Genomic DNA, 12,878 nt, shown 5'->3' with positions numbered 1-12,878 from the left:
TAAGTTTGCATGGAAATTATTGTTTCCAGCCATGGTTGAATACACCTTCAACCTATGAATCTTTCAACACCAGAAGGATTGTAAAAAAAGATCAAGTCTTGATCAATCTTGATCAAGGTCCCTTGAATCGTACAATGCTCTAGATACCACTTTGTTGGAGATATTCCAAACAAAGAGAAACAACTAAGAAGAAGATTTGGAGAATTGAATAACAAACTTTTTATGAGAAGAATGATTAAAAGAAAAGGAGTCAATTTTATTAATCACAAAAGGGGTTTATATACAACAAGTGGTGGGCTAGTTGTTACTTGGACTCCAAGTTATTCAACCTCCCTCTTATCATAACTAATCTAACAACCAAAATAGAAAAGTATAACAAACTACAACTAACTATGAAAACAGAAAAATAACTGCCATAACAAAAATCAGTTTTGAATTAAAACCAATATAAATAACCTTTATTTTAAAAAAAAAAATCTGGTTAGATAATTTTGTGATTAGAAATTTACCTTAAAAAGTGAAAAATATTGTGTTTAAACTATACCATTTGCATATATCATTCATGACTCTATTAAGTTATTAACCAAACTAATTGTATACCAGGAGTTTGTAACAAAAAAATTGTATATCAGGAGTTTTTTTTTTTTAAAAAAACATGATAGTATAGATCAACTATTTATCATTAAATTGTTTTTTCTAGTTGTTAAATAGTAAAAAATTCACAAAGATAAACGACTGAAGTGTCCAGAGTCCAAATCCCGACTCTACACATAATATAATGTCCCTATTAAATGAGCTAAACTCAGATGTCCCACGAAATAAATCATGATTTTGTCTGTGCAAACGAAGACAAGAAAAGTCTTACATATTGACGAATTTAAAGCCATTATTATTACTTACGAACCAAAAACAAAACAATTTCCTTTCTCGTGTCGTGTGTGTGATTTATCGATAGAAAATAACGAGTCAAGAACTAATCGTCCTTTTCCAAAAACTCGTTACCTTCTCGGTACTCTCCGTTTCTTCTCCCTTTTTCTTTCCATCGAACTTTCCCCATTTCCATTCTCATTCTCTCTCTTTTCCATACATTTTCATTCATTCATATTCCCATAACAATTCATACATATAGATACAACCATTAGATATACTGAGAAACAAAGAGGGACTAACCAAATGGCGCCAAACGCTTCGGTGGTGAAACAAGCGGAGCTGTTAAGAAACGACGGTAACCATTACTTCAAAAAAAGCCGTTTTGGTGCCGCCATCGATGCTTACACTGAGGTTTTCCAAATGTTTCTCTTTTAACTAACCCTTTTATTTTTTCATCGCAAAGATCAAAACTTTATTCAGTTTCTTATCTGGGTTTGTTTTGTTTTTGATTTTTAGGCAATTACGCTTTGCCCTAATGTTCCGGTTTATTTTACGAATCGTGCTCTGTGCCATCTCAAGCGCAAGTATGTTTTTTATGGATTTTGTTTCTCCTTTGGGTATTTTTTTTTTAGGGTTTTTGATTTTGGAATGCAATTGGGATTTTGGGTTATTATTAGGGTTTTAATTTCTGTCTGCAATTGGGATTGTGGTTGTTTATTATTAGGGTTTTCATTTCTGTCTGCAATTGAAATTTTGGCCAAAAATTGTGATTTGGTTGGTTTTATGTAGCATACATTAACCTCATTTGTCTGCAAGTGCAATTTGAAGTTATTATTTTTATGTAGTCGCGACTCGACCCGGATTTTGAAAGCCATGTTTTTGTTGTGTTTGGTTTGTAGTGATTGGGAGAGGGTTGAGGAAGACTGTAGAAGGGCAATTCAGCTGGACAGCAATTCGGTTAAGGTTATTGTGAATTGTGATTGATCTGTTTGTAATTTTGTAATTCCTTTTGTCTCACACATGGTTTGATTCAATGTCTTCATTCATTGGTTAGGCATCTTGTCTGTCATTTTGAATGAGTTTGTTTGCACATTTAGGGAATGTTTACTTTGGGGGATCTAATACATTAACTACCATGTGTGTATATGTCTTATTTTGAGTTAGTTTTAGAAGGAGATTCTATATCAAATTTAATCCACGGATACAGTAATTGTTTGTTGAAGCGATATCCAGAGTTTGGTGAAACCACTGGCTTTGTGAAAGCGTTTCTCATTTTATCTTATATTTACTGCTCTAGTTAATCTTGTAAAATGGTTGCATCTTTGTGCTTTGTTTTGATTATCTTGTTTCCAGCTGAATCTCTTTTTTGTATATATTTCAGGCACACTATATGTTGGGTCTTGCGTTGCTAGAGAAAAAAGAACTTACGAAAGGAATCAAAGAATTGGAAAGGGTTTGTAGTCATTGAACACCCTTTTTCTGTGTTTCATGCATGTCTATTAATTTGCTATATATGTTACGATATATTATATGGTGCTTCATAGTATGATTAATCCTTACTCTTCTGTTTGTGAATTTTTGCATTTAAGAACTTCGTGCAATTGACAAATGTTGTAGGATAACCAGAAAGAAGATATTAAGATATAATACAATCATGTGATTAGATGTGGTATCTTATTCCGCAATTTACTACTTGCATTTTCATTTCACTGGTGTCATTTTGAATGAATCTTAAGTTGTTTAAGGCTCATAATTTTCCTGTTGCGTCTTTTGCTGTATTGGTAGGGAATGAGGTAAACCTAGAAAGGGACCTCTCAGTAATATCAGATTGATATGGTCTGGCGAATGGTGATATTATACATAATACCAACTGACGGGTCGTGGTTTGTAATTCTAAAGAGGTCAAGTAGTAGTGTATTATTGCCAGTACAACCCTAACCTACTAATTCATACACTTTCCAGTCGCTCCTATTTTCTTCCACACTAAAAGGGAAATTTGAACCAATTTTAAGCCAAAGTTTTGCCTCGGGGCATGGAGGCTTTTCCATCTCTTCATCTCTCTGATTCATAAACTCGCCGGTCACCCTAATTTCTTTTAGTAATACTAATAATGGGTGCCATGTTCAGTTCTGTTAGGTTGAAACTTGATAAACAAAAGATAAGTGATGGTGTTGGGGGATCCATGAATTTTATGGAAGGGATAGTTTGGCACTCATTCCTAATATTTGTTTGCTTGGGTTCACACTATGGATTTGCTTTCTTTTTCATTTCCCAATTTTACTTTTGTTTTTTCACTTTATTTTAAACGTGAAAGAAGAAACTGTTTGTTTGAGAATATTACATTACTCTTGAGCTGTTAAGGGGACACAGTTCTTCTTTCATTTTTATTGTCACATAGTTGGTATCAACTTCCCTGCTGATTTACTGTGATACATTTTTATGAGATTTTAACATTGACACTTACCCTTATTTTTCAAGTAAATGATGAATCTATGGTTGTTTGTGGTCATAATTAAGGCTTTGAATCTTGGGAGAGGGGCCAATCCAAAGGGCTATATGGTAGAAGAAATATGGCAAGTGCTCGCAAAGGCAAAATACCAAGAGTGGGAACGTTCTTCGTCCCAACGATCATGGGAATTGCAGAGCTTAAAGTATGTTTTTCTGGTGATTGTCTCAATTGCTGATCAGTTGTCTCAATTGTATTTGTTATTAATCATTAATTATTAACTACTGCATAGTTTTCTTCAGCCAAGTCTCAACTATTTATTTGTTAATGAATATATTGTGTTATCATGTAAAGTGTTTTTATCGCAATATGTATTTGTGTCTCAGAGAAGCTTGTGAGTCTGCTCTAAAGGAAAAACATTTTCTCGGAGTCTCTGAGATGGAAGGATTTGTTGATGATGCTACAACTTCCCATTTGAAACATTTGGAGGCTTTAGAAACAGTCTTCAAAAAAGCTGCAGAGGATGACACGCCTTCTGAGGTGTCTACTTCACTTTGCTTTTTAGATTATAGATTCAACAAGTAATTAATATGTTATTAATCACCCAAATTGGCTTGTTGAATCATCTAGCAGGTGCCAGATTATCTATGCTGTAGAATAACACTTGATATTTTTCATGATCCTGTAATCACTCCAAGTGGACTTACATATGAGAGGGCAGTGATTCTTGAGCATCTTCAGAAGGTAACATGTTTTGCGCATTTCATTGTCTATATCGAAAATTTTCTCGTGCACTTGTTTAATCAGTCTTGTCATAGGTGGGTGGATTTGATCCGATCACGAGGGAACCACTTGATTCATCACAGCTAGTACCAAATTTGGCCATTAAGGAAGCCGTCGAGGAATACTTGGAAAAGCATGGATGGGCGTACAAGATAGATTAGCAAAGGATTAAGTTGAAAATTAACAGTTCATGGCAGATTTTGTTTGTTCAGCAAATGCAGCAGAATGCAAATGTGGCTAATTCGATATGCTAAGTCCATCTTATTATGAAGTGTACATATAAGGTTTTGACTTTTGACATTTTGTGTAAATAGTAGTCTACTCAATTTGTGTATACATGCAATTGTCTGGTGAAACTTACCATTTCATATGCTTAGAAATGACTATCAAACTAATTAGTTTGGCCAATTTGCTTGTGTTTCCGTTTTCGAGAGTATTATAACAACATATATGAATTTGAAGGATTTATCTAAGTCCTTCAAAATCCTCCTTTGATATATTGTGTTCCCTCAAACTAAGAGAATTCTGTGTTGTAAAGAAAAATAATCTCTCCAAAGTCTTCCCCTCTCCTTCCTTATTTTTAATGTCATGACATCTTCTCATCTCTGATAAATTGTGATGCTCGTATTAACATGTCATTGAAGGGTTAATAACAACAAAATTGAGGAGATTGAATTTGACACAATAAGGGACACTATCAATGGTTGGTGGCAAGAATATGTAGTGTCAATAAGAAAGTCATAAATTAAAGATAAAAATTATAATATAGTATATTCAAATATGTGATCTTTTGATCAATATAAAACATCATTCCAAAAAGGGGGTTACTATTAGTTTGAAGGATACAAACTTAACTTTTCTCATTAATCACAAAGATTCAATACAAGAATCATAATTCATAACTCAAACATGGCTAACTAGTTCAAGAAATAACTGCCACTCGCAAGTGAGTCAGCAATCATGTTCGTATGTCGCCAGACAAACTTACCTCAAAGTTGTTAATACAAGATAAATCAGCTCTTATTTTATTAATGACATAGCTAAACTCCAAAGCTCCTAGCATGAATCAAAACCTTGAATATTAGGATCAACAGATCATACTATAGGAGAAATGTGATCAAAAAACAGAAACACAACCATTCCAAACTTTCTCACTCCTTTGCAAAATTGAAACTTTGTTTGCTTTGTATTTTGGAGATTCCAAAATATATCTTGTCATGTCAACATGGCAACGATGTCCCATTTCTTTGACAAGTAACAAACAACAAGTTTTGCTAACTTTTTGATTACCAATAAATACACTAAAAAAAACCTCTTCACCACATAGTGGGAATAATTTCTTTGCACAATTGTTCAAATATTTTTCATAAGATGAAATTGGTCTCTCTGCATAATCATTTTTAATGGGAGATGAAATCCCATTTTCAACTAACATAGCAAAACAAATAATTGATACAAGTAACATACTAAAGGTGTGGAATGTAGCCATGACTAAAAATATTCAATTAAGATCTATTACTAAGGGAAATTTCAAAGTATTTTATGATGACATGTTAGTGCTAAAGTAAGACATATTTATAGTTTAAAAGTAATTAATATATGCATAAATCAGTTTTGAAAACTCTAGTAAAGCCAAAATTAATTGCATTGATTTTTACAAGTTTTTTAAAAACTCCCATAATTCAATTCACATTATGTCACACTTTTGAGTTGTAATTTTAAAAACACCTAATTCAATTCACATCATCACATGTTACGGGTTTTAGTCTAAAATTATCAGTTTTATATACAAACTTCATGTTCCTGGTGGGAACAATTTTTGGTCAGTTTGATTCATACTGATTAAAACGATGAGTAAAAACAAACTTCATGTTCTTGGTGGGAACAATTCTTGGTCAGTTTGATTCATACTAATTAAAATGATGAGTAAAAATGAAATTCAAAGCATACCCAGGTAAATATTTTATATAATTAAAAAAAATCATCAAGAAGTGCATGTTTAATAAACATAGATAAAATAAATAACATAAGTCTAGGGTGCTCCATAACCTAGATTAGTTGCAAAAGAGTGCATATTTAAGAAACAACACTTTGTCAACAAAAAAAAAAAAAAAAACACACAAGTCTAGGGTGCTTAATAACCTAGTTTAGCTGCAAAAAAAAGTGCATGTTTAAGAAATAACACAAGTCTAGGGTGCTCCATATCCTAGTTTAGCATCCAAATCCTTCTCAACAAAGCCTTTTTCTGCTTCAACCAACTGTTTTCTTGCCTTTGCAAGATTCCTCTCTAGAGTAGCTACATTCTTCCTCAGCTTTTTCACATTTTCATATTTCTGAACATAATTTTTCTTACTCATTGCAGATTGAAAATGAGGCTCCAACCAGGACAAGTCAAAACCAACAGTCTCAAGTTCTTCCCATAAAATTTGGAGATTATGACAACCATCTTCATTCATATCTTTCACCGTTTTAGTGTTTAGAAAATGTAGAACTCGACCTAATGCTGTGAATGCCCATTCTGTAAACCGAGGAGTACGTTTTCTCTTCCTTTGGTTGTCAACAAGCGAGGGATGCTGTGAACATACTTCCTCTAGCAGGGGAACAAATTCTTTTTCTATTCTGCCTAAACCCTTGAAATCGACTAAATTGTCACATGAGGGCATCGTAGAGTTTTCCATGACAGAAATTGGTTGTGCTGGTGAACTTTCTGTCTCACTAACTTCTTCATCGACTTTCAGTCTTTTATAAAACCGATCTTTGACAGAAGTAATCCGAGCTTTAATAATAAGAGTATCATTCACAATAAACCCATTCCAAGAGTTGCGAAGTTCATCCAAATGTATGAACTTGTCGACACTCCAGCAATAATGATTACTTGATTTGAACTCCTGTTCAGTTTCTGATAGATACATAAAGTGTTAATTGAGTTTGATGATTAACGAATAATAATTTATATAAAGGAAAATAAATGGATGTATCGCGTATGAAGTCATTTACATGCTCAATCACAAAATTGAGGAAATTTCATCACAAAAGACTTATCAGTTGCACCAAGTCTTCATATAGGATGCAATTTTCAATCAAATATTAACATAATTAACAGATGCCATGGTGTTTTATACCAAAAATGTAAAACTGATTGTGATTATGAAACACACCTTTTACAATTGTGAGCGAGCCAATGCTTTGATTAGTAACAGACAACTCAAGATTAACATATCTTCTCCACTCCTTACGAAAATTATCAATTTCACTAATATCCAAATAAATTGATAATGACAAGTAACCTAAGCTGTTCTTGTTCCCTTTTGGATACATAATAATCCGCCTGAAAACAATATCCAAAACATTAAAAAACATGACAACGATGACATATACGTATGTAGTAAACTAGAATTCACTCATGCACCAACCATGGAAAGCCACTGAGGACGAAACTCTCTGAGTACGTCTTAGAATCATATTTAGAGAAGTTATTAATCTTCCATGTGAATTGGTCATTCTTCCAAGGGGATTTCTCAAATTCTTTACCCTTTGTGTTTTGATTCTCCATCTCTCAACAACCTAACAGCTTCAACTCCAACACTATAGACAAAGAATTATATTAATTTACAAAGTACGAAGAAAAATCCTTTAATCGGTCAACATGATCCTTGTATTTTAAATTTTGAATGTATAACTCGTCAACTAACTGTAGATCATTACATTAGTTATAATGTATGATGCAGTTGAGTTTTAGCTTTCCTGTTGTAACAACAAATTCATCATGTACTAATCTATATTCATACGAACAAACTATGCTATATATGGATGTACTCCAATTGATCGAGCTGTGATCTATCCATTTCTCAAAAGAAATGGACGGTTCTATTAGAAGAGAGATAGACGCAAATATTTATTTTAAATATTTTACCTAAATTATAATTTATTTATTGTTGAAAACTGGAGCATTTGTGTCTATGTCTCTCCTGGATAGCCTTCCAATTCTTTTGAGAATTGAATTGGATTCCAACCCCAAATGATCCATTTTGATCAATTCCTCTATAAATTTGAAGATTACTTTACCTGCTAGTGATAAGCACTTTAGGTGGAAGAATTTAGAGAGACTCATACCATATTACATAAATGAACTCCAATTATTTAAAGTGACAAAAATCATCTGACATGGTGATTTGTCAAACAGATGATGATAGCTAATCAAATTCTCAAACAGCATAATCATAGTTTCAAATTAAATTAAAAAACTATGAATAGAACATGAAATACTAAAGAGCATCTCAATAACAAAGTGGGAAACTAAATTTATGTATACAATTTATGCTACAAAGCCAAGATTGACTTGGTAGGTCAAATTGACTGAATACAATTATAACTTACAATACATTTAAGGCTCATTTGATTGACAGAATAGGAACATATCGATATAAGATATGACATAATATAGTATATATACACAACTAATATAAAACTAGATAGGATATATATTATTGAAGTTGTGTTTGATTCCCACATTGTCAAGTTTCATAGGTTGCGTAATGAATATATGTTTCGATATTCACCTTATGAGCTAGCTTTTGACTAATCTCATTTAACATGTTGACACATTCAAATGGCAAAAAAAAAAAACCTTGTTCTGGTACACCAAAAATTCTCGCAAAATTGAGACTAATTTAAAAGTAGTTATCATACAACACTCACACTCCTCAACCCAACGGGACACCTTTTAAAAATGACAAAACTGTGAGGGTTCACACAAAATCTAAAGGAGACAATATCTTAAGCAGTGTTGTGGACTTGAGCTCAAAATATTAGCACGCCAAATTGGGGTCGAAGCTATGCCAGTCTCAGGTTGACAAACCCAATAGCCCCTTAGCATCAACTAGGAGCTACTATTACAGCACACCAAAAAGTCTCCCATTGTTTGGAAATCGAGACTAATGGTAATGGTAGTTTATAAACAATACTCACACTCCTTAACTCAACGACTTTTACAAATGAAAAAACTGTCAGGACTCACACAAATCCTAAAACAGACAATGCCTCGAAAACACAATGTTTCTGAACTTCAATTTAGAACAAAACCTCTTCTGAAAGAATTAGATATGATTTTTAAATTAACCTCTAATTTTTTTATTTCATGTTAGAAATTTGTAAAAAATACTTTTTTTTTTTTGTTGACGCATAAAGCCTAAATGCATTACAACAAAAGATCCTAAAAATTAAACATTTAATAATTATAGAATTTTAATAAAACTCACTAACGTTACTAAATTGAATTACTACATTGTGTCACACATAAAGGATAAATTATAAACTGCCATAATGACACTGATTTGACGATGGATTCATATCCAACGTGCATCAAAAAAGCTTATCGTATCAGACATTTTATTAACAACATAGAATGCACATGTAAAAATAATCGCTTTGAAGATTAGGTATACCTGTTAGGTTTGAAAGCTATGAAGATTCGTCAAGATTTTGAGAAAGGGGATTGATTATGAATGAATTGCTGCAAGAAACGAAATTTACATTAGAAATCGAAAATGAAGAAATGTTGAAAATAAAAAGTGACGCAGTGCGATCTAAAAAGATAGTAGTAAGTAACCTTTGGAACTGAATTAATGAGTGAATGAATGTGTCGTGACTTGTGAGAGAAGTATTTGGGAAGAAGATTAGAGCTAGGTCTTAGTCTTACACATTTCAAATGTTTTTCGTTTGATTTTGGCCTTTTTCTTTTTTTTTTTCAATTTTATTTTATAGCCCGTTAACCCATTTAGCGGTTTTATTGTAACATTTTCAAAAATAATTTATAAATAAAAATAAGGCTTTAATGCAGTTTTGATCCCCTATTTTAAAAATCATGAACTTTTGATCCCCTATTTTAAAAGCCAGCTTTTTGATCCCCTATTTTAGTTTTTTATGAGTTTTAGTCCCCCAACTCATTTTGATCAATTTTTGATGATATGTCAAGCTAATTAATGACATGGCAGTGTCCATGTTGGACAAACATATTTCATGTCATTATTTTTTAAAATTTAAATCAAATATTATATTTTAAAATATTAAAACAATAAAATAATTAAATAAATAAATAATTAACAATAATTAGAAAATCAGTTTAATTCCAATAAAAATCATGAACCCTAAGTACCCAAATATGAAAAACGCAGCAACGCATAAAGTTTCTCTTCCTCTCAATCGTATCTTTCATATTGCTCATCCTTTCTCTCAGTCTCCATCTTCTTCGATGAAGTTGTCATGGTTTTTGAGAATTTTCTTGTTGGTGGCAACAATCATGTTGAAATAGGCGGTTTAATTAAGTTCTAAGATATCTTGTAATGGATTAAGTTAGGTGGTAACAAATTATTCAAACTCTGCTTTAGGGTTAGTTCCATGATTTGAGAATAAGTTTCTGATTTTTTTTACTTATGCATTTTTCTTTTTCGTTATCTTCATTTTACTAATTTCTAATTATTGTTAACTATTTATTTAATTATTTTATTGTTTTAATATTTGATTAAAGAAAAAAATAATGACATGGAATATGTTTGTTCAACATGACCACTGCCACGTCACTAATTAGCTTGACACATCATCAAAAAATTGACCAAAATGAGTTGGGGGACTAAAACTCATAAAAAACTAAAATAGGGGGATAAAAAAGATGACTTTTAAAATAGGAGGATCAAAAGTTAAAGATTTTCAAAATAGGGGGACCAAAACTGCATTAAAGCCTAAAAATAAATATATAAAGATCGTATAATATTAGAATTTGGGTGTGACTTTGTACCAAAATAAATAAATAAATTGGATGTACGTGACTATTCATCTTTATAAAATTCGTTTATGTAATGAAAATTGTTCTCACTCATAAACATAAGATATGATTGATACTCTTAACACCCTTTTATTTTTAATACAGAAATACTAAATGGTACGAGACAAAATTCTACGACATGCGTGGCACAATCTTCACCGTTTAACAAACTATTTCATTTACCACCTTGGCATGTATTCCGCCAAAGCCGGATTTAACAATCTCCAAAATCATGCCAAATCAGCTTTTGCGTTTCTTCGTTACTATATTTTGTCGTACTCAATAGCAGTCCTCTTTTTAATATCATTGAGATTGCTACATGGATATAAATGATAGACAATCTAATAGTAAAAACTTAATGATAGATATGGTCCAATAAATATTTGAGAAGCTTTAATATTATATGTGGCGGAGCCATGCCAAAAAAAAACTAGAAGTGCGATAATAACTTTTTGTACTCATATTCATATTGGTATCTCTTATTCGTATTTTTATCAACAATAAATCGATCAATTGGAAGATATCATAGCATTTTAATAGAAATAAAATAAATTCAAAGATTTTAATGTTGATTTATGAAAATCTTAAATAAAATTACTACTATTAAATTCCAATTACCTAAGCGGATTCAGTTCCTATTCGATTACAACAACGAACAGACAAGAACCCACTTGGGGTTGTCGAGTGGTGTTGGTTTGGGCCCTTGGAGTATGCTCCTCTCAAGGTCTCAGGTTCGATTCCTACTGGTGCCAATTTCGGTGGGATAAGTCCATACAGAGCAAAAAAAAACTCTGGCTTTAAATGGGGCCCCCGCAAATGAGCGGTGGGATTGGTCCTTGAATTAGTCAATCTTAAGGCCATATACCAAGTTTTCAAAAAAAAAAAAACAACGAAGAGACAAGCACTATCAATACTATATGAATTATTTCCCATTTGTCTTAAAGAAAACGCGAATTAATGAAAAAGCTAAGTTAAACACGATTAAAGTTAGGAACATGCATCAATCGAAATTAATCCAACCTATTCTATATCAATTCGAATTAAGCAAATGAAAGTCATGGAAAGGATTAAAAAGGAGTCGAAATTCAATTGGAAATTAGTAACCTCAAAGTTGTGTTGTGATATATGGAATCTGAATTCAGCAGATTAACAACCTTGGAGTTTAGCCGGCCATTAAATCCTAATTTTCTTTTGTAATTTTTGTAATATAGTTTAACCTTGGAGTTTAGTTCTGATACCATATGTCATATTGCAACTAATGTATGACTTTTTAACAATAATCTTCTTAATCCAATAGTTTAGCTAAGAGAAACTCTTAAAAGACTCCCATATTGAATGAGAGATAACTATTCTAACAGAAAATAATCATTATTTTATAAATCAGTTTTGTAAGAAGTTAGACTCAACTCATAATTTTAAGATGACACCAGAGCTTTCTCAAAGATCTGTTGAGTTATTTGCCATTAAGTTTTCATTATCGGATCAAAAAATTTCTCTACCCACCCCCGTGTATCTTTCCTACCCTCGGATTTCCATTTTTGCTCTTGGATAAAAATTTCGGAACGTGTTTTCCGAATTTTTTTTATCTTAGAAAAAAACTTCGGAATGTGTTTTTCGAATTTGAACTAGAAAAATTTCGAAAAGCGCATTCCGAAATTTTTATATAAAGGCAAAAAAAAAAAGAATGAGGGATAAAAAAAACACATAAAGTGAGAAGAGAAAAATTCATCGGATCATCCACCATTTATATAATTTAAAAATTATGCTATTAAACTTCAAACACAAAGATCATATGTGAAGACCAAAATAACTATTTAGAGCTCATGATATGGTTATTGTTGTGATATATATATTAGGATAAATAAACAAAATTTTAATATAATAGATATTCCAAACATTATTCCAACACTTGTAGTCCCAATTTTATTACATTAGATATATGAAGCACAAAATACTCAG

At 31.9% G+C, this 12,878-nt stretch overlaps 2 protein-coding genes across 3 annotated transcripts; one reads left to right on the top strand and one right to left on the bottom strand.

The window, feature by feature from the left end:
• Window positions 1-848: 848 nt before the first annotated feature.
• LOC123923833 (E3 ubiquitin-protein ligase CHIP) lies at window positions 849-4,507 on the top strand. Of its 2 annotated transcripts, none has more exons than XM_045976576.1 (8): window positions 849-1,281; window positions 1,387-1,454; window positions 1,770-1,833; window positions 2,252-2,323; window positions 3,388-3,521; window positions 3,703-3,856; window positions 3,950-4,060; window positions 4,135-4,507. In XM_045976576.1, the coding sequence occupies exons 1-8, from the start codon at window positions 1,174-1,176 to the stop codon at window positions 4,258-4,260; spliced, it is 837 nt and encodes a 278-aa protein (XP_045832532.1). In that variant the 5' UTR covers window positions 849-1,173; the 3' UTR covers window positions 4,261-4,507. The 2 variants fall into 2 exon arrangements, with proteins under 2 accessions (XP_045832532.1, XP_045832531.1); XM_045976575.1 differs by having other exon boundaries at window positions 895-1,281; window positions 3,947-4,060.
• A 1,527-nt stretch (window positions 4,508-6,034) lies between these two features.
• Window positions 6,035-7,684, bottom strand: LOC123923832 (MATH domain and coiled-coil domain-containing protein At3g58360-like). Its single transcript, XM_045976574.1, has 3 exons — window positions 7,513-7,684; window positions 7,258-7,427; window positions 6,035-6,998 (listed from the first exon to the last, which is right to left on the bottom strand). The coding sequence occupies exons 1-3, from the start codon at window positions 7,650-7,652 to the stop codon at window positions 6,289-6,291; spliced, it is 1,020 nt and encodes a 339-aa protein (XP_045832530.1). The 5' UTR covers window positions 7,653-7,684; the 3' UTR covers window positions 6,035-6,288.
• Between the last annotated feature and the right edge of the window lie 5,194 nt (window positions 7,685-12,878).

Source organism: Trifolium pratense, linkage group LG4 (genome assembly GCF_020283565.1).
Source record: "Trifolium pratense cultivar HEN17-A07 linkage group LG4, ARS_RC_1.1, whole genome shotgun sequence".
In the NCBI taxonomy this organism is placed as follows: Eukaryota; Viridiplantae; Streptophyta; class Magnoliopsida; order Fabales; family Fabaceae; genus Trifolium; species Trifolium pratense.
Note: the sequence above shows the minus strand (reverse complement) of the source record. Positions and strands in the feature narration are given on the sequence as shown.

Bases quoted from the DNA above. Each gene is read 5' to 3' on its own strand.
- LOC123923833 (XM_045976575.1), top strand. From the start codon at position 1,174: ATGGCGCCAAACGCTTCGGTGGTGAAACAAGCGGAGCTGTTAAGAAAC. The intron at 3,522-3,702 runs GTATGTTTTTCT...TTTGTGTCTCAG, and splicing joins TGGGAATTGCAGAGCTTAAA to AGAAGCTTGTGAGTCTGCTC. The intron at 4,061-4,134 runs GTAACATGTTTT...GTCTTGTCATAG, and splicing joins TTCTTGAGCATCTTCAGAAG to GTGGGTGGATTTGATCCGAT.
- LOC123923832 (XM_045976574.1), bottom strand. From the start codon at position 7,652: ATGGAGAATCAAAACACAAAGGGTAAAGAATTTGAGAAATCCCCTTGG. The intron at 7,428-7,512 runs GTTGGTGCATGA...TATTGTTTTCAG, and splicing joins GTCCTCAGTGGCTTTCCATG to GCGGATTATTATGTATCCAA. The intron at 6,999-7,257 runs GTGTGTTTCATA...TGTATCTATCAG, and splicing joins CTCGCTCACAATTGTAAAAG to AAACTGAACAGGAGTTCAAA.